General features: G+C 37.7%; 1 protein-coding gene across 5 annotated transcripts in view; it reads right to left on the reverse strand.

Annotated features, from left to right (window-relative positions):
- The window catches only part of SLC26A7 (solute carrier family 26 member 7), a 278,008-nt gene that overhangs the window by 35,143 nt on the left and 215,924 nt on the right, over nt 1-26,941 (reverse strand). For all 5 annotated transcript variants that reach the window (XM_036741696.1, XM_036741699.1, XM_036741697.1 and 2 more), the window contains 4 exons: nt 26,546-26,623; nt 25,621-25,716; nt 6,759-6,865; nt 3,934-4,000 (listed from right to left, as the gene is read on the reverse strand). In XM_036741696.1, coding sequence (XP_036597591.1) covers nt 3,934-4,000; nt 6,759-6,865; nt 25,621-25,716; nt 26,546-26,623 — 348 coding nt within the window. The remainder of the gene's footprint in view (nt 1-3,933; nt 4,001-6,758; nt 6,866-25,620; nt 25,717-26,545; nt 26,624-26,941) is intronic.

Here is a 26,941-nt window from a genome sequence, read left to right on the forward strand (position 1 = left end):
ATTATCCCTGCTATACTGGCATGAGGAAAAATCTCTGCAAAAATGATGCAGAGGTAGGAGACTGTATTTTGTACATAGGAAAAAGCAAATAGGACAGTCTGACAGAGTTTGGCTCTCCTACAAATCATATCCAGACATTTTTTATTCTTCTCCCTCACAAACTCTTATCTGATGGCCCCCTGCTCTTGGGGGCTTTCCCCTATATTAATGCCAAGGTTAGCTCAAATAACTGATCTGCTTAGCCCCGATGCAGCTCAGAACTCTGGAATTCAAATGTGCTAGCTTCAGTATCACTGAATGTAGGCATCACCAGCATGTGCCAGTATGGGCAGGTTGATGTCCATTTTCTGAGGAGCAAACTAGCTGAATTTGGAGGTGCTTGCTAGCAGATGTGTACCTCACTCTAGATGAAAAATCTTTTCAGCCTCTGGAACATATGGACATTATCCAGTAAGGCAGCAGTTTTCAAAGAGTAGTCTGGCTATCCCTGGGGTCCCTAAGACCTTTTTAGGGGATCCGTGAGGCCAAAAATATTTTCATAATAAGGGAAGGAAATAAATACTTATATAGTGCCTACTATATGTCAGACATTGTGCTAAGAGCTTTACAAATATGTTCTCATTTTGTCCCTGTGACAACACTAAGAGGTAGGTGATGTTATCATCCCCATTTTGCAATCAAGAAAATTGGGGCAAACAGAGGTAAAATGACTTGCCCAGGGTCACATGGCTCTTAATGTCTGAAGCCAGATTTGGACTCAGGTCTTGCTGATTCCAGGACCAGCACTTTATCCATAGTGTCACCAGCTGCTTCATATGCCTAATAATACTAAGACATTCAAATTTATAATATGGTCAATGTAAATAGATTTAACCTACATAAACAAAAGTCCTTGGGGGGGGGAAGGTTCCTCCCTCAATAATTTTTGAGAGACCAAAAAGTTTGAGAATCACAGTTCTAAGGCATGGAAGGCTTGTGATCTGTGTCCATAGAGGGGATTCCTACATCACATATGCATTCTGGTAGAGTGGATCTAAGCTAGACTTGGAGTCAGGGAGCCTTGAGTTTGAATCCTCTCTCATACCCTTACCTAGCTTTGTGACTCTGGGCAAGTTCCTTGATGTGCCTAAGCCCTAGTCTCCTCAGCTTTAGGGGTAGTATCTGATTACCTCCAAGGTCCCTTTCAGCTTTGATACTTAGATAGATCCAACACAGATTCTTAAAAGTTTTGGGTAATTTTTTTTTGTTTTTCAGAAAACTAATGGTGATTATATTATCTTTCCCCATCACGCTATATATAAAATTAGCTTCTCATCCCAGATTTAATAGGTGGCTGAGGATGGAAGAGTGAAGAAACAGGAACTGAAATGACAGAAGGGAAATATTGAGGAGTTGAGCCAATGATTTCCATTTGATTTTTGGTTTGCTTACTTTGTTTCCCACTCCTAGCCCTGCCAGGCCCTGCATCATCCCTGTTTCTGATGATACATATTAACTTTCTTTGGATCAGGAAGAAAAAAGCAATGGTACTGAGTGGCTTGCTAAAACATCTACTTGCCACTTGTAAAACAGGGATAAGATGCCTGCCTCCCAGGGTTATAATGAGCCTTGAATGACAGAATATATGTGGAAGACCTAGGAAACTTTCCAGGGCTACAATCAGTTGTTGGTATTGTTGGTGTTATAGATTATTATATGGGTCTGAAATGGTTTATTTGGGAATAATCAAGGTCTTTATAGGGCACATTTTAGAATTCATGTTCTGGTAGCAGAGGAAACCTAGTAGAATGTGAAGGAAAAGATGTCTGTCCTTTCTATTCTGACAGATTCCCCTAGTTCTCTTCCTGTCCAGTGCGCAGTACAGTGCCTGGCACACAGAGTGTTTAATGAATGCTCCTTGGCTGAATGCCAAAGGCACAGGAATCATCTTGTGGAATGTCCCATTTCACGGTAAGGGTAAGAATACCAAAGCTGACCCTCAGGATTGTACCTGCAGTGAGGAGCGCTTCAGGCTCCAAGACAGTCAATCGGGGACGTATCATGAGGTACTAAATTCACATTGCAAAAAAAGTAAAGAAAGACAAAATGGCACAGAAAAGCAAAGAAAGGCAGCATCAGTGGCAAATTAGAGACTGACCAACCATGAAAGGCTCAGAGCTCAGAGTGGTTCTAATAAGTGGACAGACATTTTGATGCTATTCCTCTACTCAAAAAACTCTATAACTCTGTACTGCCTCAAGGATCAAATATAAATTCCTCGTGTGACACTTTAAATCCTTCATGACTTGACTTTTGCTGATTTTTACAGACTTTTTAATGCATTACTCACCTTTGGTCCAGCTAAACTGGCTTTCTTTCTATTTGTCCTACATATCTCCCACCTCCTGGCATTTGCATTGACTGTTCCCTATGCCTGGAATGCACTCCCTCCTCACTTCTGCTTCTCAGAATCCCTAATTTCCATCAAAGCTCAGCTCAGATCTCTGGCATGACAACTCTCTTCTTTCCTCACTTAATGCTAGGGTCTCCCTCCCCTGAGATTACCCTGAATTTATTTTCGGCATGTTTTGTGTACACTTATATGTGTGCAGGTAGCTCCCCAGATGTAATTTCAAGTCCTTGAAGATAGGAGCAACTTCATTTTTTTATCTCCAGAATCTAGCACTTAGTAGGTGCTTAATAAATACTTGTTGATTGATGATTACTCGGAAATTATTGGGACTCCTTGAGTTTAATCACCCTTTTCCAAAAGCACAAGATTTCTATGGAGGATTCCTCAGGCTTACTCCTTCCAGCTGATTTGGAAATACCCTGAGAATAGTTTTTCAGGCAAAGGGCCAGTTCTTTCAGTTCCGACAGGAACTTGAAATAGAGAGACAAATGAATTTGAAAAATAACAGGGAAAAAAGTTAACTAAATATTTGCAGGACAGGTTCAAAATGAAGTCAGTTAAAAAATCTGGCAAATATGCAAATTAACCTTCCTACCCCTACCCTACCCCAAGCTGGATTACTTATCCCTATGAAAAGAAGGTAAAAATTAAAAACATGGATTTTAGACATGTCTACGGGTGGGCAAGATTGAAGAATTATAGGCTATTCTCTTATAAGAGATGCTGAACCTATCGAAAGTCAATCACGTGAGAGAGGTCCAAATAACACCATGGCATTGGGATGAAAATGCTTCATGATTAAAAAGTCCTATGCACAATTCTCACCTGAAAGATTTACTACCTATGTGACCCTGCATAAGTCACTAAACTCCTCTGATCCTCAGTTTACTTATCTACAAAATTAAGATAATGATAGCGTTGACCTCCCTGGGTTGTTGTGAGGGTCAAATACGATAATGTATGTAAAGCACTTTGCTGATCTTAAAATGCTCTATGAATATTAGGGACCAACATAATCACTACCACCATGATTGCCACTGTTATCTCATTCACTCAGTGAAAACAGTAGGTAAACACAAGAGCCCTCTAAGATTTCTACCTGCCTATTCCCAATTTTCTCCTTTCTTTCCCCAACCCATCTTCCCTCCTCTCCATTTCAAATCAAAGTTAGAAATTTGGTTAGAGAATTTGAGGCCACTTGGCAATAGAAAGAAATATTCACGTTAATTCTGATCGTGGTTCCCCTGGGAACAGTAGCTCTTCTTTTCTCCAATATGGTCTTGTTTAATGTTGCTTGGGATTGATGACCAGAAAAAAGAAAATCTTTGTTCAACTGATTGGTTTCGTTAAAATTATACACAAACTGCACATACGGTGGTCATATGTACAGTGCTGCCAGTTTACAACAAATAACAATATAAAAACTTTAAAAAATATCCTTTATTAGCTTCTTATAATTCTCCTATAGTCCTAATAAAACTATCAAGACCTAACACAAAATACAAGGCAATTGTGAAAAAAAATTAGAAAGGTAAACTTACACCCTCAACTTCTGTCTTCACTTTATATTCCAATTCTTTCATATTTTTCAGACTCAGTGTCTTGGCTCTGGAAGTATGACAAATAGAAAAAGTTTTAAAGGTCAAAGTAAAAAGTCTTTGTTTATTTTTTCTGAATGTTTATATGTGTACGAATGCTTATATTCTGTCTTAATATTTAGCCTTTGGTTTTTAAGATTTTTAAAATAGAGACTAATTAAAATTAATTGATTGTGTTTGATTTCATTCAAAGCTCCTATTAGTGGTGAAGATGAAAACTGTCTAGATGGCTGACGTTATCCTAGCCTTTCATTATAAATGATAAATTGTGTGAATATTAAATCATAAATTGGTCCAACTGAGCTTATCTTCCTTTTGGTACAATTATGATTTTAAGATTAAAAAAAAAGTTATTCACACATTGGACATTAAACCCTGGAATTTTGAGGAAGCAAAGTCTACTCTGAGTCTAAGCAGGGTTTCATCTCAGTTCTTTGCTTAAAACATTGGTTCTTTAAGTAGTGAAATTTGTTTTCCAGTTGTGTCCAACTCTTTATGACCCCATTTCTTGGCAAAGATACGGGAGTGGTTTGCATTTCTTTCTCCAGGTCATTTTACAGATGAGGAAACTGAGAGAAATAGGGTTAAGTGACCTGCTCAGGGTCACATAGCTAGTAAGTGTTTGAGGCCAGATCTGAACTCAGGAAGATGCTTTCTGTCTAACTAGTGTCACCTACCTGTCCTGAAGTGAAACTTTAGTCAATAATTATCTGATATTTTTTTAGATTCAACCAGGCCCAACCCAACAAGGCTAAAAGAAGACATTAAAGAATAATAAATAGTTTAATATTGTTGAGGCAATGACTGGTTTGTGATAATAATAACTTGTTCTTTATATAGTCATAAAATATTTTACCCTATTACCTAGGTAGGTCAGACATTATGATTGTCCATTTTATAGATGAAGGAAAAATGCTTCATAGATACCTAGTGATTTGATCAAGGTTATGTAGCTAGTAAGTAGTAGAAATGGGAAATAAACGCTTATCTTTTGACTAGCCTTGGTGTTCTCAGGCACCGTACTGGAATGGGAGTAGAGACCTTTAATTGAAGACCAATGACTATTACTGCTCGCTTCTACTAATCTCCAATTCCTGTGACACCCCAGCAACCAAAGTAAGAAAGATTCCCAACAAAGATGGGTCTAAGAAATGATCAAATTAGGAAAGATAAGACCACGGAGGAAAACTGATAGGATAATAATAAAAAATGGTAATGATAATATCACCTTAAATTTGTACGGTACTCGTTTGTACTTCTTACTTTTCCAATCCTTTCGTGCATGTTATCACATCATTCTAGAGAGAAAGCTGAAGGAGTCTGGGGGAAAGCAAGGTGGATCAGAGTGCTAAGGGAGATGGGGGAGGGTAAGGAGGAGGGAGGTCATAGCATCAGGGTTATACAACAATTAGAGGTAACTGAGTTGTAACCCACCCCCTCTCATTTTGCAGAGAAGCAAACTATCCCAGAGAGATGAATGATTTGATCAAGGTCACACAGTTAGTGTATAAGGTTGAATTTGAACTTGGGCTTCCCTGACCCAAAGTCCAACATTGTATTCATTATACCCCATTGCCTCATGATGAGGGGTAGGAGAAAGGATGTCCCCTGGGAGGAAGCAAAAGGACCTTCAGCAGGGAGAATGGATCATGGAGGCAAGTGAGAGGAGAGAAAACTAAGAGGGAGAATGAGTCAGAGAGGGAAGTGCGAGGAGAGACTGTTGGTGGGGAAAATGGGTCACAAAGGCACAGGTGCTTGAGTTAAAAAGAGGTATTTGGTGTAGTCCTTGACACATTGTATGATGCATTAGGAAAAGCACTGGGTTGGTAGTTAAGAGGCCTGGGTTCTAGCTGGGTCAGTCACTGATTTCTCTCAACACTTCAGTTTTGTCTTCTGTAAAATGAGGAAATTGGAGCAGATGATCTCTATCTAAGGATTCTACTGGCCCTAAAGAGCTGTAATTCTATAAAATTGTCTGCGGGGTTTAGATTCCATCTGGTTTCTAAGCATGCAGGGTTTGGATGACAAGCAAACTTTGCCAGGAAATTACACAATTTACCATTAAATACTGACCTGTGATCTATGTGTCATTGACATCTGGTGATACTGCCCCAAAATTGCACATTTTGAAAGGACTTCAGAATCCAAAAAATGCAGATGTTTTGCTATTTTCCCGACTTTCACATCCTTTCACATATTCCATTTGATACAAGTAATGAGACATTTCTCACACTAGAGTTCAGAACCAGAGTTTTATTTCGTATGTAGGCAGGGGCATTTTCTATTTTCATGTACTTTTTTGTGTCTATAACGCATATACATATTGTGTATATATACACATATATACACATATATATATGTACACACATATACATACCACAAACATGACATACACACATATAAACATACACATAAAGACATATACATACGTATATGTGTAGATATGTAGACACAGACAAAAACGTACATGAAGACAGAAAGTACCCCTGCCTACATATTAAATAGAATTCTGGTTCCCAACTATATGATAAGCTGAACTATCTTACCCATCTAGAGAGACAAACACACAAAAAAAGAAATATATAGAGAAACACACAACTAAACGTCTACACACACACACACACACACACACACACACACACACACACACACTCTTAGCAAAGCTAGGCTATCAGAGAGAGTGCAGGAAGAAAACAGAAGACAGAACACATACCAGGCTTCTTACGAAAATTTATAAAGATCATAAATAAACAAACAGAATGCCTTACCTTGGGAAACGCACAATCACAACAGCTATGGTGCAGACAACACCAAAGAGCAGCCCCACATTAGCCGCAAAACATATTGTAAATATGTAGGTGCTGACCCATATGCCCTGGAAAAGAAACAGATTTTAGGCATCCTTTTCTTTCCCCCTCAGGATTTCAGAGCTTTATCTTCATAATGCCCTTGTGACCAATTCTGACCTACCCTCCTCCCCTTGCCCTGCTCCAGGCCCTCTGGGACACATGATTTCACTTAAAAGATGGAAAAAATTGAAGCCCAGTGAGAGAATGATGTCATCTAACTCAACGGAAAAGTGGGTGGCCAAGTTAGGAATACAGCTCTATTCTTTATGACTAGGCAACACAAGCTCTTCTTGCTTGAAGTCGCATTAAAGGCTATATATGGCCACTGAACATTGTAATGTGCATTCGCAAATGCATTAGTAGGTTCCCAGAGCTTTCCCATTTAAAAAGAGGTATTAGCACATGAGCTAGTCCCAGGTTCATGTTCTGCTTATGACATATACTCTTCCTGTGATCAAGGGCAAGTGCCCCAGGCCACTCCTGAATGCTATAAGATACAGATGAAGTCGTAAATTTCAGATGAGTTTCAAATATACATTGGTGGAGTTTATATACTGAGGGTTCCTACAAATATGAAATCACAGGTCTGGGTAGGTCTCTTGATACACCCGTGCACACATAAATAAATGCACACACGTATCGTATCTATCTTTATGTATCTATTATTCATGCATAAGTATTATTTAGAGACACTATGTGAATATGCATGGAGCTGGAAGCTCTACAGAACAATGTTGTTAGTATCACTTTGTAGGAATGCTATAAAATTCATCAATGTCTCTTATGATAAGCACTATTACTTGTTAAAACTAAGTTTTAAATGGGTGACCTCCCCAATACAGCAATACCCTATTTTATCTTGAGAACAATGAACTTGATTATACATTCAATTTGCAAGGAACCATTTATTGTGAAAACGAGGGTCAGCATATTCCTTCAAAAGGAAGAATGCAAGAAACCTTACTTCTTTTTTAGTTAGAATGTAAATTCCTCCCCTAGAAACAACAGTTTGCATCAATGTGTTTTATTATCATTTGCATTTCTTAGCTTAAAACACTGAAAGAAAGAGGGAAGGATGTGTGGGTGGGAAGGCAGGGGAAACCCTTAAGCTCCCTGGAAAGTTAAGTGTTTTATTAAATCCAGGATTTTCTAAGCAAAAAATGAAGACTCTACTGCAGTCAGCATTTAGGCAGTGAAACTGATACATACCAAAACACTTTCCTGTCTTCTTAAGTAGCATGATTTTTGCTTTAAATACCTAGATAATGCTTTCATCAAATCTTCATTTCATTTACCCATGCAAACAGTTAAAAGCCCATCCATTTCCTATTGGCTGAATAATCATAAAACATCATCTGCTCATAAAATTATCTTTAATGTCAGAATAGAATATTTAATTGTTTACTAAGACATTTTTGAGGGTAGGGACCATTTCATTTCTGTATCCCCACAGCTAAGCACACTGTCAACAAGAAATGTTTGCTGATCGATGGGATGAGATTAATAACTGAAAGCCACCTGTCACCCCCAACCTCTCTCAGTGTTAGGGATTACAGGAAAAAAAAACCACTCCCAGCCTTTTCTTTTGATCACACTTCTTAGTACAGGGTTGTGTTCCCTTAATGGGAGACCTCTTCCTAACTTATGGTGACTATCCTGTATACTTCCTAAATCTTCACCTCTGCAAGCCATGTCATAACCAGGTAATGGATATTTACCCAACAATTACCAAATAGTTTTGGGGTCCCCAGTTTTTTAAATTGAGTCTTTTCTCTTGGTCTATGCAAATGAGGTACAGTTAGGTGGCATAGTGGGTAGAGTACTGGGCCTGGAATCAGGAAGACTCATCTTCCTGAGCACAAATCTGGCCTCAGACACTTTCTAGCTATGTGACTCTGGGTGAGTCACTTAACCTTGTTTGCCTCAGTTTCCTCATCTGTAAAGTAAGCTGGAAAAGGAAATGGCAAACTACTCTAGTACCTTGGCCAAGTAAACTTCAAATGGGGTCACAAAGAGTCTGACAGGATTGAAAATTTCTGAAATGCAAATGAGTGGGTGAGGAAAAGGTAGCTAGGCATTTTATTCCTTAGGGACAAATTTATTCTCTCTGCTGGGCACTCAGTTCCATTTTTGGCTTTATGATATGCAAATGAGTCACTCAAAGCCTCATATCCTTTATAAGAACAAACAAACCTGCTCACAATTGTATATCCTTTACAAAGTTCAAAACGATCCATTCACATCTAAATGGGGTTCATTCTTTTCAAGATGCAAATACACTCTGGATGGGAAGGGCCTTTATATTGCCTCAAAACTTGTCCCTTACAGTTTTAAAATTTCCAGAAGTCTAAAGGGGAACACCCTTATGTGTACGGATTATCTATTTAGTCATATATGAACATATTATATCCCCCACTAGAATATAAAGTTTTTGAAGGCAAAAACTATTTCATTTTTGTGCTATGTTCCTAACACTTGGTACAAAGCCTGAGACATAGGAGAAGCTTAATAAATACTTGTTAGTTGAGTGATTGGTCTTTTATTTTTCCTACTATAAACAATACTACTGCGTATCAGATAAAGTTCTCCTCCCCGACCCTGGTACTTATTAATAACATTCAAGTCTACACATCCACAGAGAAAGTGATGAAAAACTTTCCAAAATGGAAAGGATCCCCTCAGAAAGGGGCTGGTTCCCCATCACTAGAAATCCCTACATGAAACAAGCATTTGTTGAGCAAGCAGTGGAGGGAATTCTTGTTCAAGTATGAGTTGGACTAGGTGACCTTTGGAGTGCCTTCCATTTCTTAAGTTTCTTTGATTCCATAATTTCCTAGAGTTAAAAGTATGTGCATTTAAAATGATATTAAAAATCATCATTTATTGTGTCCCGCCGCATGTTCGGCCCTATGTTGCTGCACACATCCACATCCCTAGACTTGACTCAGCCCAAACGCACTGTACTTTTCCACTTTTGAACATGTTTTCTATTTTTCAGTGTTTTTCATGGACGGCAAACTAGAGAAAGACTTAATGACAAGGCAGCTTGGGAAGCAGATGCCTTGACACCAACTCAAAGGGGTTTGTAAAAGTCCCCTTTGATTTGGAGGAAACAAACATTTTAAGACACAAAGTTGGAAATGGTTAAGACACTGTTACCCACAGTTCTTGGTACTAGATTATACCCTATTGAAAGAATCATCATCTTCAGCCTTATTCCAGTAGGAGGATTCAGCTGTTCTGTGCCAACCACGTATTTCAGCAGTCCCTCACAACTGCATAATTTTGAAATGCAGCTGCACATGCTTAAGTAATAATAATGATTCACATTTATACAGCTCTTTATGATTACAAAGCACCTCATTTCCATTTACTTTTTAGGTCAGTGTTGTAGGTTAGGTGGCACAAGTATTGTTATCTTCCAAAAGCTATTACCTATGAATATCCACTAGTTTTACACCATTTGGGGGATATGAGAGGAGGAGAAGAAATGAACCATTGATCTCCCGATAAAGAAACTCTGTCCACCAGTGCAGATCCACATCAGCTCTGCTGCTCTACCTAGTAACAGGGTTACTTGGGGGCAAAGACACAAGACTAGCATGTGTCAGAGGCAGATCTAGAATTTAGACCTTTCTGACTCTACAGTCTGCTTTTTAGCAGTCACTCTTTTGTTGTTGTTGAGTCGTTTCAACTGTTTCCCCATTTGGGGTTTTCTTGGCAAAAATACTAGAATGGTTTGTCATTTCCTTCTCAAGCTCATTTTACAGATGAGGAAACTGAGGGAAACAGGGTTAAGTGACCTGCCCAGGGTCACACAGCTAGGAAGTGTCTAAAGCCAGATTTGAACTTAGGTCTTTCTGATTCCAGGCCCAGCACTCTGTCCGCTGTGTCACCTAGACACACTACTCTAGGAGTTCTTAACCTTTTTGTGTGGGTCATGGACCTCTTTGGCAGTCTGGCATGGTACATGGAGCCATTCCCAGAATAATGTTTCTAAAAGTTCAAAATAAAATGTAGGATTACGAAGGAAACCAATTATATTGGACTATAGCTATAAAAACTATTAAGAAAAACCAGTTCAAGGATCTCACATCAAGACCCCCTGTATTATCATGTTGTATCTTTGACCACTACTATAAAATACAGTCTAAATGATCTTAGTCATTGTGAACTTTACCCATGTTCTATGCAGCAGTCTGAGTCTATCTAAATGTCACAGAAAAAAATGAGTGCACGGAATTCCTCCCTCCATTCTTTGGGGGTTTGGCTTATGGTAGCAAACTGAAAGTCTTGCTCCTAGTCACTAATGGAGTTACACAGACAGGGGGTGGTATCCAAGATCAATCAAATTTTTTGGTCCAATCTAGTTATATTCTTAATGCTATTTTCAGATCTGCCTAGAAATTAATTTCTTCATCCTCAAATCCTAAAGTAACTCCTACAGGCAAATTAATGCCTTTGGAAGTAATATGGACTTTCAGATCTCTGGGAAGTCATTTAGTAAATTGTGTCACCACATATGGTGATAGAATATTGCTGAAAAGCATTCCAACTTTAATTTTAAGTAAGACTGAGCAGTACTAAAGAGGGTAAAATATTGGTTTCAGTGTCAGAAGGTACAGGGTTGAATGATAGCTCTGCTCCATTAAGGACCAATTGATTTACTCAATTCTTGTCCTATTTTCTTTTCCAAGGAGGAGCTTTGAAATGCAGAGGATAGAACAAAAATGGCTGATAGGAAACTGAAACCCAAGTTAATAAGGAGATATTAATATCTAGTATTTTTATAGCACCTCCTATGTGGTAGGCACTGTGCTAAGTGTTGTACAAGTATTATTTCATTTGATCCTCACAACGACCCCGAGAGGTGGGTACTATTAAGATCCCCTTTTTATAGTGGAGGAAATTGAGGCAAACAGAGGTTAAGTGACTTGTCCATAGTCACACAGCTAATAAGGCTGTGAGGCCAGATTTAAACTCAGGTTCTCCTGCCTCCAAGTCTAGCATACTACCCACTGGGCTACCTAGTTGCTATTAAGAAAGCATTCAGCTTTCTTAGATGTGTTCAAGTCACATAAACCAGGAGAATGACTAGGTTACTCTGAAAGAACTGGTAGATATCATTGCTGGGCCACCATTAGTAACGCCCTAAAGATGAAGAAAGAGAAAAGTACTAGAAGGCTTTCATTAGGGAAAATATTGTGATATTTTTCCAAAAAGGACAGAGAGTTAGGATTGTAAACTATAAGTTAATGAGCTTGACTCTGATTCTTGTCAAAATTCTAGAAATTGTTATTAAAACAATGGTTAATAATAATCTAGCAGATGATGCAATAACCACAAAAAGTAAACATAGCTTCACCAAGACCCAGTTATGAGCTGTCTATGTGAATGGCAAGATGGAAGGTTAGATGTTCCAAGTGTAAATCTTCTTCTACAACTTGAAATCTCCTAGCCCTCCCCTGCATTGAGGACAGCTAGCACAGACAACTTGGTAAACTTCAGTTTTAAGGTTCTGTTGGGGGAAAGGGAACACTTCTACCCAGTTCCCTCAAGAAAATAATTCACTTTAAACCCTCCACACCCACAAAAGGGCTGAAAAAACATTGATCATGAATGAAAACACAAGAGAGGAAGAGTGGTGGTATAGATGAAGGGGGTATTCCATGTTTTAGGAAAAGTCATGTTTACTTTTTGTGGTTACTACTTCATCTTATAGATGATTATTAACCATTATTTTAATAATAATTTCTAGAATTTTGACAAGAATTGGAATCAAGCTAATTAGCTTATAGTTTACAGTCCTGACTCTCTTCCCTTTTTGAAAAATATCACACTATTTTCCCTAATACATCCCTGATATAATTTCCACAGGGTAGAGATATAGTGAGACTCTACAACTCCCAAGTGGAGGATGTCGGGGACAACCAACCTCTGGAATCTATGCTAGAGAAAATGTGGGTATCATGGCAATGAAAGGGGAAGGGTCAAACTGTAAGGAAAGATGTCTGAGATAAACTATGAGCAATAGAAGAAATATCAAGACAAAAAAATCAAAACAAAAAGGATAAGTATAAGTCCATCTCCTAAGGAGACAAACCAACAGTAAGACTCATGAAGACAGAAGGAAAATTTAGCAAAAATTTTAAAATAGGCCAAAACAGACTGAATAAGTAATGCTTCAAAGAAACCAAACCAAAAACTTCTGATGAAAAAGAAAACAAGATAACACATTCTTTGGAATTCCCAGTGCTTGTGTTATAGCAGCAATAAGAATTTCCAGAATGATTCAAAAGATAAATCAAACTTTTAAAAGATGACGTTAAAATGAAGAGTAGATCAGAAATTAGTATTTTCAAAGGTAAAATAAATAAGATAAAGAGTAGGTAACTCAGAATATATAATGGAGAATATGCATAAGTAGAGGCTTTGAGAAATGGAATGAAAGATGTGAAATTCAAAAATACACAAAGAGAAAAAAAATAGCAGAAGAAAAGCATAAAAAAAAACTTTGAAAAAATGTGAATTCTATGGGCCAAAATACAAGAAAATTGTCTAGAAAATTTAAATACAAAAGACAATGTAACAGGAATCAGTATGAGATGTTAGAAGGAGGAATGAGTTTGGAATCATAGTACCCAAGGTCAAGTCCTGGCTCTATCACTTGAGAAAGTCACCTAAGCTCTTTAGGTATACTTTTTAAACTATAATTTGAGAGGTGAAGGTGTAGACTAGATGACCTTTAACTCTTTTTCCATCTCTAGATCTGATACCATGATTGATAGAATCTGCAGATAATTGACAAAGAAAACCTCAAACCTGAAGGTCTAAGGCACATAATGATTCAATTCCACAATTTTGATATCAAATATATATACAAACATATATGTAAATAGACAATATGTATACCCCAAGTGCCTTCGCTTTTTGTAATATATTCCAATATCTTCTCTGATATACATATTTATATATGTGTGTATTTGTATGTATATATGTGTATATATAATTGCTTTTTGCAATATATTCCAATATCTTCTCTGACATATATATGTATATGTATATCCTGCAAAGCTAAGCATAACAATTTTTTTTTAAATGAAACATATGAACTTTCAACAGAAAGGAAGCATCCGAATCATTCTACTCAAAGAAACCTGAAGTGCATAGAGCATTCTCATTGTGGACATTCCAAACATGAGAAACACAGGAAAGATAAATAAGTAGAATTATTGAGAAAAGTACAAACAAAATTATTTCTCTATTGTGTAAGTAGGGCAAGACAAGGCTATTGTTCCCCACATCTGACTCCTGCAAAAAATAAAGAAATATAATCAAGAGCTAATAGAAAGAACAAAGTGGGAACATCAAGGGACAAAAAGATCTAAGAAACCCAAAGCTCAGGGGAACTTAAAAAAAAGACCCATATGTATGGGGAGAATGGGTAGCTGGTCTCATAGTAGAAAGAGAAACAAAAGAATGGCATTAAAACTCATTTCAGCAGCACGAATTTTAGAATGGATTTTGTTTGGAAAGAGTGAACATCTTTGTTGATTAGCTTCTCTGAGTGAGAATTTTGTTTTGGGGACTATATCCCACTAGAGGAGAGTGGGTGTAGGGGTCTCCTGGATTGTAAGCATCCAGGTAGCAAGTGTCAAAAGTCCAGAGATAGGATGTGCTGGGCTTAGAGACGGCTAAGTGTTTATGGTGATATTAAGAAGTAATTGCCTCATTCATGAATTGATATTTCTAAGAGGAAAGCACAACAGACAAAAGTCCTTCCAAACATAAGCAAATAACATACAGGAAACAAAGAACAATAAAGATAAGTTTGGATTCTGTGATAGCTAACATAGGAATGTGTACTAACATAGCAATGGGCTACAGAAGTGAGCTCAAGTTTTGTATTACTGAATCCTTTTCATGGGGGACTCATAAGGAAAATTAAGGAACTTTGTCTATATACATATATCTATATGCACACACACATATATACATCTACATCTATCTATACATATATACATATTCCATTAATGGGAAAACAGATTTCAGAATAGCATAGATAACAATAGTATTAAGAACAAATTAACAATAATAGAAATAAGAACAAAATAAAGTGAATATTTCTTGGACAAGGGTGCCTCAAAACACTACTTAAGAAGTGGAGAGGGGCCACGATGGCGGCTGGAAAGCAGGGACAAGCGTGCGCTCCCTGCCGAGTCCCTCCAAAACCCTATAAAAAATGGCTCTGAACCAATTCTAGAACCGCAGAACACATAAAACAGCAGAGGGAAGCAGGGCTCCAGCCCAGGAGAGCCTAGATGGTCTCTGGGTGAGGTCTATCCCACATGGAGCTGGGAGCTGGGAGCTGGGAGCGGAGCAGAGCAGAGCCCAATGTGAGCAGCGCGGACCAACCAGACCAGAAGCCGGGCGGAATGTGCCCTACCACCCTGAATCAGTGAGCTGCGACAGTTACCAGACTTCTCAACCCACAAACACCAAAGACAGCATAGAAGGTTAGTGGGAAAAGCTGCGGGAGTGGAAGGAGTTCGCAGTTCGGCTTCCAGCCCCAGGGGCAGCGGAGGAGGGGCAACTACAGCTGCTGTTGCTTCTGGCCCCAGGCCCACCTGGTGGGAGGAATTAAGTGGCGGATCAGAGCAGGAGTGCATAGCCTGCTGAAGATCTAAGCCCAGTCTAGGTTGGCGGTTCTTGGGGAAGGAGTAGTGCTGGTGTGACAGAGCTGGCACCTCCCCCCCCCAAACGTGGAACATAGAACTCTTTAGTCTACAAGCAGTCATACCCCACTGAAAAACTCAAGGGTCAAGTTAGTTGGTTGGGAATATGGCCAGGCAGCGAAAACGCACCCAGATTCAGTCTCAGACTTTGCATTCTTTCTTTGCTGACAAAGAAGACCAAAACATACAGACAGAAGAAGTTGACAAAGTCAAAGAGCCTACAACAGAAACCTCCAAGAAAAACATGAACTGGTCCCAGGCCATGGAAGAACTCAAAAAGGATTTGGAAAAGCAAGTCAGAGAAGTAGAGGAATAATTGGGAAGAGAAATGAGAAGGATGCGAGAAAACCATGAAAAACAAGTCAATGACTTGCTAAAGGAGACCCAAAAAATACTGAAAAATACACTGAAGAAAACAACACCTTAAAAAATAGACTAACTCAAATGGCAAAAGAGCTCCAAAAAGCCAATGAGGAGAAGAATGCCTTGAAAGGCAGAATTAGCCAAATGGAAAAGGAGGTCCAAAAGACCACTGAAGAAAATACTACCTTAAAAATTAGATTGGAGCAAGTGGAAGCTAGTGACTTGATGAGAAATCAAGATATTATAAAACAGAACCAAAGGAATGAAAAAATGGAAGACAATGTGAAATATCTCATTGGAAAAACCACTGACCTGGAAAACAGATCCAGGAGAGAGAATTTAAAAATTATTGGACTACCTGAAAGCCATGATCAAAAAAAGAGCCTAGATAGCATCTTTCAAGAAATTATCAAGGAGAACTGCCCTGATATTCTAGAGCCACAGGGCAAAATAGAAATTGAAAGAATCCACAGATTGCCTCCTCAAATAGATCCCAAAAAGAAATCTCCTAGGAATATTGTCGCCAAATTCCAGAGCTCCCAGATCAAGGAGAAATTACTGCAAGCAGCTAGAAAGAAACAATTTGAGTATTGTGGAAACCCAATCAGAATAACCCAAGATCTGGCAGCTTCTACGTTAAGAGATAGAAGGGCTTGGAATACAATATTCTGGAGGTCAATGGAGCTAGGATTAAAACCTAGAATCACCTACCCAGCAAAACTGAGTATCATGCTCCAAGGCAAAACATGGACTTTCAATAAAACAGAGGACTTTCAAGCTTTCTCAGTGAAAAGACCAGAACTGAATAAAAAATTTGACTTTCAAACACAAGAATCAAGAGAAGCATGAAAAGGTAATCAAGAAACAGAAATTGCAAGGGACTTACTAAAGTTGAACTGTTTTGTTTACATTCCTACATGGAAAGATGATGTGTATGATTCATGAGACCTCAGCATTAGGGTAGCTGAAGGGAATATGTATGTATGTATATATCTATGTGTATACACACACACACACACACACACACACACACACACACATATATATGTATAAGAGAGAGAGCGAGCAGACACAGGGTGAGTTGAAGATAAGGGAAGATATCTAAAAGAAATAAAATCAAATTAAGGGATGAGAGAGCAACATACTGAGAGAGGGAGATAAGGAGAGATAGAATGGGATGGATTATCTCACATAAAGGTGGCAAGAGGAAGCAGTTCTGTGGGAGGAGGGGAGAGGGCAGGTGAGGGGGGAATGAGTGAACCTTGCTCTCATCAGATTTGGCCTGAGGAGGGAATACCATACATACCCAACTGGGTATCTTACCCCACAGGAAAGAAGAGGGAGGAAGATTAAAAAAAAGGGGGGGGATGATGGAGGGGAGGGCAGATGGGAGTGGAGGTAATCAAAAACAAACACTTTCGATAGGGGACAGGGTCAAGGGAGAAAATTCAATAAAGCTGGTTGGGTTGGGAAGGAGCAAAATATAGTTAGTCTTTCACAACATGAGTATTGTGGAAGGGTTATACATAATGATACACATGTGGCCTATGTTGAATTGCTTGACTTCTTAGGGAGGGTGGGTGAGAAGGGAAGAGGGGAGAGAATTTGGAACTCAAAGTCTTAAAAACAGATGTTCAAAAACAAAAAAAAAGTTTTTGCATGCAACTAGAAAATAAGATACACAGGCAATGGGGCATAGAAATTTATCTTGCCCTACAAGAAAGGAAGGGAAAAGGGGATGGGAGGGGAGTGGGGTGATAGAGGGGAGGGCTGACTGGGGAACAGGGCAACCAGAATATATGCCATCTTGGAGTGGGGGGGAGGGTAGAAATGGGGAGAAAATTTGTAATCCAAACTCTTGTGAAAATCAATGCTGAAAACTAAATATGTCAAATAAATAAATTTAAATTAAAAAAAAAAGAAGTGGAGAGGCGCCTCAGAACTATATGCTTTTTTGGATGGGGAGGGCATTGAGGATTAAAAGGAGGTAAAATAAATAAAGGAGAGAAAAAGAGCAATTTAAATAAATTCAAGGAACTTGAGATAGATCAGGTAAATGGGTATGTGAGACAAAACCTGAGGGAATTCACAAAGCCAACATTAGTGCAGGCAAAACTAATCACATAAGCACTGACTTAAAAAGGGGGAAAGGAGGAGATATTGATACAAAACAAATAAATGGAGAAAAACACAAACCAACAAACCCTACAGCTTTAAGTAAAAGTTAATTAAATAACTTACTAAAATGAAATAAAGTGGCATACATGATTTCTTAAAAACCCAACAGTTAACTATATATGAGAAACATCTAAAAAAGACACACGCCAGACGGAAGAAAAAAAACACTGGTCATTTCCAACTAACCTTATTTCCTTTATTTTGACAAGGTTACTAGACTAGAAAGTTAGGGTAACTCTATAGATAAACAGTTCATTTCGATTTAGGCAAATCATTTGACAAAGTGTCTCTTGCTATGCTTATGGAAACAATAGGGAAATATATACCAAGCAATGGTCCCATTAAGTGGAGTGAGAATTGGTAGAATAGCTAGACCCAACAAGTAGTTAGTTATCAATGGTTCAATGTCACCTTTGAAGAAGATCTCCAGTGGTATGCTTTAGGGATCAGGGATTGGTTCTAACATTTTTATCACTGATTTGGGTAAAGATAGATGGCATGCTGATCAAATCTGCAGATGACACAATGATGAGAAGAATAAACAAAATGCTAGATGAAAGTTAGGATTTTATAAGTTGGTAAAAGAAAAAAAGAATAGGAACAATATGTCAAAAAATATTTACAGGAGCTCTTTTCGTGGTGGCAAAGAATTGGATACTGAGGTAATATCTATCAACTAGGGGATAGCTGAGTGAGTTAAGATATATGCATATGAATGTAATGGAATACTATTGTGCTGTAAGAAATAATGAAGGGGATGGCTTTAGAAAAACTTGAGAAGACTTATTGAACTGATGCAAAGTGAACTGAGCAGAACAAGGAGAACAAGTTATACAATAACAACAGTATTGTAAAGATAATCAACTTTGAAGGATTTAGGTTCTCTGAAACACAATAATCAGCCACGATTCCAAAGAACTAAGGATGAAATGTGTTATTTGTCTCCAGACAGAGAAATTACTGATTAACTAGAATATGGATGAAAACATTTTATTTTCTTTTTCTTTTTTTCAGGGAGTGGTATATGTGGGAGGGAATTGGCTAATAAGGGAATTTGTTTAGCGCAACTACATATTTGTAATGGGATTGGGTTTGTTTGGGACTTTGGAGGGGGTTTTTGCCTTCTCAATTTATTGGGGGTAGGGAGAGGTGGAAGGGAGAGAATTTGGTTGCCCTCTCATGACATATAAATATCAGTTGAAAGAATTGGGAGTGTTTAACCTGAAGAAGAAATGGTTTAGGAGGAAAAATGGGAGTTTTCTTCATGTATTTGTAGTGCCATCATAAGGAAGAGGGGTTAGGCCTATCCTGCTTAGCAGAACTAGGAGTAATGGGTACCATCTGTAAAAGGGGTCCAGGGAAGTTATGTCTGCGTACCTGAATCCTGAATCTACTTACTAATGGCTCTGGCTAAGCTCTGACACTACTGCTTGGCCCTTCTTGTTAATATTTCCTGACTTCACTAATACATACAATCTGCAGTAGGTAAAAGGCAAAATCTTTGCCTTATGTCAGAAAATCTTAAACAATCACACACACTGCCCCCTACAGAGCACAGCCAGTCCTATGGGCCAGACTGACATATGATCGATGACATATGACCTCTAACAGTAATGTCTGGGCTCTCTGTGGCTGGCAGAACATGCTGTATTCATTGCAACCAAAGTGTCAGGCTTATTAGCTGATAGGCAGCCAAGAGAATAACAACCTGAATGAATCCCTCCTGCCATTGACCCTCTGACAAAAGCTGCTGATCTATCTCCAGCAAGAACATGACAAGGTGAGAAATGACAAGGTGAGAAAAAAAGAGAAGCTTGGACATCATTTGATTTTTAGGAAAGCTGACAAGACTATTAAGTTTTCTAACAGACTTAGACATTCTTGACCTCATTCATAATAACAAAAACAGAAGTGTGGGGAGGGAGAGCCAAAGTACTCACTCTCTCACCTACGAGTCACCCTTCTGGGATGCTTATCATGGCTTTCCCCCAGTACATTATTATCCAGCACCCAGATACAAAAGAAAACAGATTTGTTGGTTCACAGACAATTGCCAAATTCAAAGATTGCCCTGGCAAGCAACTATGAGAAACTCAGATTATCCAACTGGAATGTTCTCCAAACATAGATGGTATATCCAAGATTCATTTGAAAAGTGAGCTTCTTATCCATTTTTATGCAGAGTTGCAGTAGTTACATAGATAACCCATAGTTATGCAAACAAACTAGCCTATAAAGATTACTTTTTCAAATAGTAGCATTCTACTTTTTCAAATAGCAATCATTACCTAAGACTACCTAAGTTTTCTAGTTACTGCCTACATCAACAAGTTGCCAGTTACAACACTGAGTTGATAATAGCAATTCCACTAGCATTGGCTCACATTTAAATTGTTCTTTGTGGATCAGGGATCACAGATCAGGAAGCATTTTCCTTGGAATAAATAACTGCAGTCCTAATAGTAATAGGTCACATTTAAATAACACTTAGCCATTTCGCAAAGGGTTTTCCTTGGACCCATCCCTTGAAGTAGACTGCATAAATATCATCCTCATTTTACAAAGAAGGTAGGAGAATCTGAGAAAGGTTAAATTACTTGCCCAAGGTTCTAGCTCCTGAATAGGCTGAAATGTGATCATTGAGCTTCAGATTCCAAAATCTGTTGCTCTTTCTCCACTTCATCATACTAGGTGGTTCCATTTTGTCTTTGTATCCACAGCACCTGGCACGGTGCCTGACATTATAGGTGCTAAATAAATACCTGTTGATTGCTAAGTTGATTCTGAAATTTACTCCCCTTGTATCTTATATCAGTGAGATGTTTGCTTACCGATACAGTCAAGTCATATTGGTTATTAAACTTGTTTTATATCCAATCAAAATATGGAGTTATTTGACATAAATTTATTCAACTTTCTCTGATCAAACTCATTACATATGTCAAAATAGTCTCAATTTCATTTGTCAATTTTCCTTACAAGCAAACATTTAGTCACAGTAATTAATATGTACTCATTTTCTTTCTAGTTCTATAATACTTCCATATTGCACAAATACATCAGTTTCTAGCCAAGGGTAAGATTCAGCACACTGGCGCATTTCAGTTCTCTGGTTATTTTAAGAAAAATGACTGAAATGCCTAGTCATAAGATCACAAATTTAGCACTAGAAGAGACCTTAGAGGTTATGGAGTCCAACCCTCCCATTTTAGATGGAAGCCCAGAGACATTAAGTGACCTGCCCATTGTCTCACAGTTAATAAGTGTTTGAGGTGGGATTTGAACCTGGACCTTCCTGACTACACCATACTGCATCTCAAAATTCATAAACCCAAAGGGAAATATAGTCTTTGAAGACTGTGGAGCAGTTCTTCAGGATAATTTTGTTCCAATGAGTGATAATCAGTTTCTTCAGGTCTTCTGCATCATCAATATGGACCTTTACATATATTTTCCTCCGTGACAGAGATCTTCCTCTGTCTTTCCTTGTTAAAAAGGTAAAATTTCTCAAAATATTAACCTAAAGACCTAGAAGACAAAGGCTTTCTTTTCATCATTTTCATAGATTGCTTCTATTTTTTTCTAGTTTTTCCTCCTCTCTTATTTGATTTTTTAATTCTTTTTTATTTTCTTCCTTATGGTTTTGTACTCTTTTTCCAACTGGTTAACTTTCTTTTCATAATTTTCTTGAACTGCTTTTATTTTTTCTAATTTTTCCTCATTCTTTCTTATTTGATTTTTAGTTCTTTTTTATTTTCTTCCTTACAATTTGATAGGGTGATTCTAAAAAAAAAACAAAATTGGGTAGGAAAAGGTAAAATGGAGCAATTATAAAAATGGGGCACAAAAGGAAGAACTAATACAAAGAAAACAGGTAGGGGTGGAGGGCAGGTAATGTTGGTACCTTTTCTCATATGGGTTGAAGAAGAAACAAAATATACATCTCAAGAGGTTTAGAAGTCGTCTGAACTTCTAGAGAGGTGAAAAAACTGGGGGATAGGGGTTAGAAGAGGGACTTTTAAAAGAGTGTATAGAATAAGATTAGCAGGGAGAAGATAAGGGAGGAAATTTTAAAGAGGTGGGTAAAATAAGGAATAGAAGAATAAAGGGAAAAGATAAGGTAATGAGGAAAGGGCAAAATGAGAGGCTGAGAAGGAAAATTATGAGTAAAAATACGATGAAGGGAAATTCACAAATAGTAATTATAACTTTGAATGTACGTGGGATGAACTCACCCATAAAATGGAAATGGATAGCAGAATGGATTAAAAATAAGAATCTAACAATATGTTGCTTACCAGAAACACATTTAAGAATGAGAGATACACACAGAGTTAACAACAATATTGTTTTAAGAATAACTTAGAGAAAATAAGTTATTTTTATTATTATAAATACCCAAATTAACTATAAAGGACATATGAAGAAATTCACTAACTGCATCCAGAGAAAGAACTGATAAATGGAAGTATATATGTAATAATTTTACACACACACATATACTTATATATGAATACATATATATACATATATTTGTGTCTAATGGTAGCTATCTCTAGGTGGGGGGGTGGGAAGAAGAAAAAAGAAATTTAGATGAGAATTCTATTGTATATTTGAGAAGAATAGCAAGTTGTAGATAGTAGATTTACAGTTTCATGTGCAATCATCTTTTTTATTGTACTATGTTATGAAAGTAATTTCCATAAATTAAAAATAAAATTTAAAAAAAGTCAAAGGCTTAAATACTCCATGTTACTTTTCTCATGAAATGGGAAGCCTTTAAGAATAGAGCTTGAATTCCCCAACCTGTTGTTCCCTTGGCTGGGAAGTTGACTAAAATTATGTTTGATTTCTCTTTCCTAAAAGATAATGCAAGAAATTGCAGAGGTGGGGCAAGGATCTGAGAGAGGGGAGGAGCCCCTGCAGTTGTTTGTGGGAAGCCTATGTGTTCCCCATAGAATAAGTGGATGCTCCTGATGATGTGACATGCTTTCATGAGATAAAAGGTATGAAGACTGTAGCACATGGGAGGAACCTAGAGAGAGGTCCATGGTTTGACATGGCACCTGTGTCAAATATGACAGGAATAATGAAATATAATGGAGAAGCTCTGGAAATATTCTTTGCCTGTGAGAGAAAACCTTGCTGATTGTGACACTGTTGGCTGAAAGCTGTGTAAAAGGACAACCTACAATTTGGTTGAGAAAGCTGCAGAAAATGAGGATTGACAACACTGTAAGGGATTAGAGAATTATAAGCAGAATGTCAAGCTACACTCAACAGGCAGCCCGTGGAGCCATCCATCAATCAATTAACAGGCTTTCATTAACCATGGAGAAGTGCACCATTTGAGATTTGGCCACAAGATCCTCCCCACATTTGCTGAGTCTCAGTCACGTGCTAAGAAGGAAGCCACACTAGACTTGTGTCTATCTGTAAGTGCCTGATTGTATACAGGCATCCAGAAAAAGGTTGTTCAGTGATGGGTACTGTTATTTTGGGGGAGTTCTAGTATCAGCTTTCACTAATTTTCATTGACCTATAAATAAACAATTTCATTCTTTGAGTCTGGGAATATATGTATTTACAAGAAAAGTTTATGATTCGTAAATGAGATATTTATAAAAAGCACTTAGCACAGTACTTAGCACATAGTAGGTTGTTAATAGATGCTTTTTAAAAAGGGTTGGGGATAACACACTATGCTGTCAGATAGGAGGAAACTTCCAGATTTCATATAGGTGGAAACTTCCAAATTATCTGGGAGCAGGAAATGAAACAAACATGCCAAAGCATAACCCAGACCTTTGTGACAAGTGAGAGCTACCGACCCAAGAGTCATGCTTTTGTGGACAAACCTTTGTTCCTCCTCCCTCTAAGACCTGGCTAGTAATAATACCTACTACCCTTTCACACAGAGGATGTCAAAGAAGGAAAGGGATGCAACTAGACTTGTGATTTCATCATTAGAGAGAATTCCCTCTACAAGTGGGTACCTTCTCTGCAGCTCAGTGAGTTGCCTAGAAGAGAGGTGTCAAACACCAACCACATGAGACCCAAAATACTCCTGAGGGTGGCCAGAACCAGATTAAAATGTAATTAGGAAATTATAACAAAATAAATAAAAATACAATAGAAGACAGATAATGTTAATATGGGGTTTTCTAAGTCATTATGTGGCCTATAGGTATCTTTATATATGGTTTGTTGTTGTCGTTGTTCAGTCATGTCCAACACTTCATGATCCTATTTCAGTTTGGTTTTGTTTTTTGGGGCAAAGATACTTGAAATGATTTGCCATTTCCTTCTCCAGTGGATTAAGGCAAACAGAGGTTAAGTGACTTGTCCACAGTCACATAGCTAGTGAGTATCTGAGGCCGGATTTGAACTCAGATCTTCCTGACTCCAGACCCAGAGCTCTATTTACTGAGCCACCTACCTCCCTCCTATGCATGGTTTAGTGGCTCTCATTTCCACTGGAGTTTAACACCACCAGAGCACTGACAGGTTACACAGATTCACATAAGTATGTGTCAGAGGCAAGACTTAAACCCAGGCCTTCTTGGATTTGAGGCAGATTTCTATCCATTATGCATCACTCAGTACCTTTCATGTGAATGGGAGGAAGATAAAGCTAGTTTTGTTCTGTTATGTTTTGTTTTGCTTTTTTCCCAGTGGTACATACATTCTGTTACTGTGATGTTATTACCTGAATTCTTTATTCTGTAATCAAATTTATAACTTCAATATGAAACTGCCAAATAGGGTTCTGCATTCAGATTAACCTTAATAGTAGACAGATAAAAAAGGACATTTTTCTTTGGCTACTGTCTGTGAGGCAGCATTTTATACTAGGTAATATGCTGGTCATAGAGTCAGAAAGTCCTGGGTTTGAATTCTGCCTCAGGATTAGTGGCTGTGTGGCCTTGAGCAATTCATTTAACCTCACTGGGCCTCAAGTTTCCTCATTTATTTAATAAGGGGGTTGAACTTTATGACCTGTAAATGCTTTTCAGGCTCTAAATCTGTATCTTCTGGTGCTCCGTTCAAAACACTGTCCATAAAAGTTTTTGTATTTGTTTTCTGTAAGTAGTTGGGTCAGCATTCATGGAGCACATATTCTTTAGCAGTTAAAGCAGAACTTTGCCGTGCTATTGATGATTTCATTTCTATTGGCAGATACTTCTTTGATGCACTGATTCCAGAATCAATTCACAAAGCAAACTGGATAGTTCTTATCCCTTTGAATTAGGTGGCATTTTTAAAAGCTCTTAAACCACATATTATACATTAAAATTTGCCAGAACTCAACCTACATTTCTTTTAAAGGCAATGTACATTTCTAGGCTATTACTGGGTACCTGAAAAAAAATCCTAGTAGTTTATAAAATATTTATGTTGTATTTCAGTAAATCCATTTTATGGAGAAAGAAGTATCAACCCTTCCTTGGTAAGACATGTATTTAAGCCTAAGAAAAAAAAAAGGTCAATCAAATTTCACTTACCCAATCTATTTTGTCCACATTCCAATATTTTTTTAAATCCCGGAACTGTATTAGCATCCCTTTCAGTCCCACAACAATGACACTTGCAAGAACACACTACAAATTTTAAAAAAGTTAATAATAAAAATTAGTAGTTCTTCCAAGTTATACACATATATTTATGTATATTTTTACATAAAGAGTACTTATTTTAGATAGATGGATAGATGGATAGAGAGATAGATAACCATTAGTTTGATGGAGTAGTTGCTTAAAATGACAATGAGACTTTTCCTTCCATTAAGAAGTAACATATTAGCCTCCTATCCTAAGGAATTCATGATTAGTGCCAATCAGTAAAATAAGAAAGGTACTGGATTACCAAGTGGAAGGTACATTGAGATATCCCCAACTCCTGATTATAAAGAACTTTTCACTAAGCATATAAGCATAAAACTAAATAGAATATCTGCTCAATGCAAATGAAAAAGATAAATAACAGAAATAATGTACACAAGTGTGTAATGTTTTTCCCAGAAGGTGTTTTATAGACTGACGAGAAATATGTAATATTTTTTACTCATATAGCTTAGCATTTCCTATTATTTTACTAAAAATACCCTTAATAAACACCCTCAAAGGATACTGTGACATTATTATTTACATCTCACAAATGAGAAAATTATAGCAATTAATTAGGAGCAACCTCTCCAGAACCCTGGATTATACCAGGATTGTCATTTGCATCACTGAGACGTGTTAGTCTGTGCAGGGCAGTTTGAAAATTTGCCAACAAGGTTACAGAGTGTTATGTGTAAATATATTTCAAGGATGAAAAGAGATTATCCTATTCCCTCTTTTGACCTCACTAGTCAAGATAATGAGGCTATTCATAAAGAGACATGCCAACATAGACTCTCATTTTAAAGCAAAAGTCATACTGTACCATGGGCAACCAGTAAAGCAATGGTCCTACTGCATAGATGACGATCAGGACCAAAATACAAGATATTAGGCAAGCCACCTGAAATACACAACAAAAGCACAGACATTTGAAAGAATTTTTCAGAATGTTTTTCAATAATTATAGCAAAACAAGGTATCACTAGTTTTGTTTGATTAGAAGTTATCAGCAATTTTTAGAATTGTTAGGCTCCTAGTGACCTGCCAGAGAGGTAGTGTGGAACAACAGAAAAAGCACTAGACCTGGCATCTGAAGAGGCCTCAATTCAAATTCCACTTCTGCCACTTCAAGAGCTATGGGACCATAAGCAAGTCATTTGATGTCCCATTAGAATTTATTTTATTTTTGAAAGAGTTTCTTTTCTCCCCTTCCTTCTCT

The sequence above is a fragment of the Trichosurus vulpecula genome, chromosome 1, assembly GCF_011100635.1.
Source record: "Trichosurus vulpecula isolate mTriVul1 chromosome 1, mTriVul1.pri, whole genome shotgun sequence".
In the NCBI taxonomy this organism is placed as follows: domain Eukaryota; kingdom Metazoa; phylum Chordata; class Mammalia; order Diprotodontia; family Phalangeridae; genus Trichosurus; species Trichosurus vulpecula.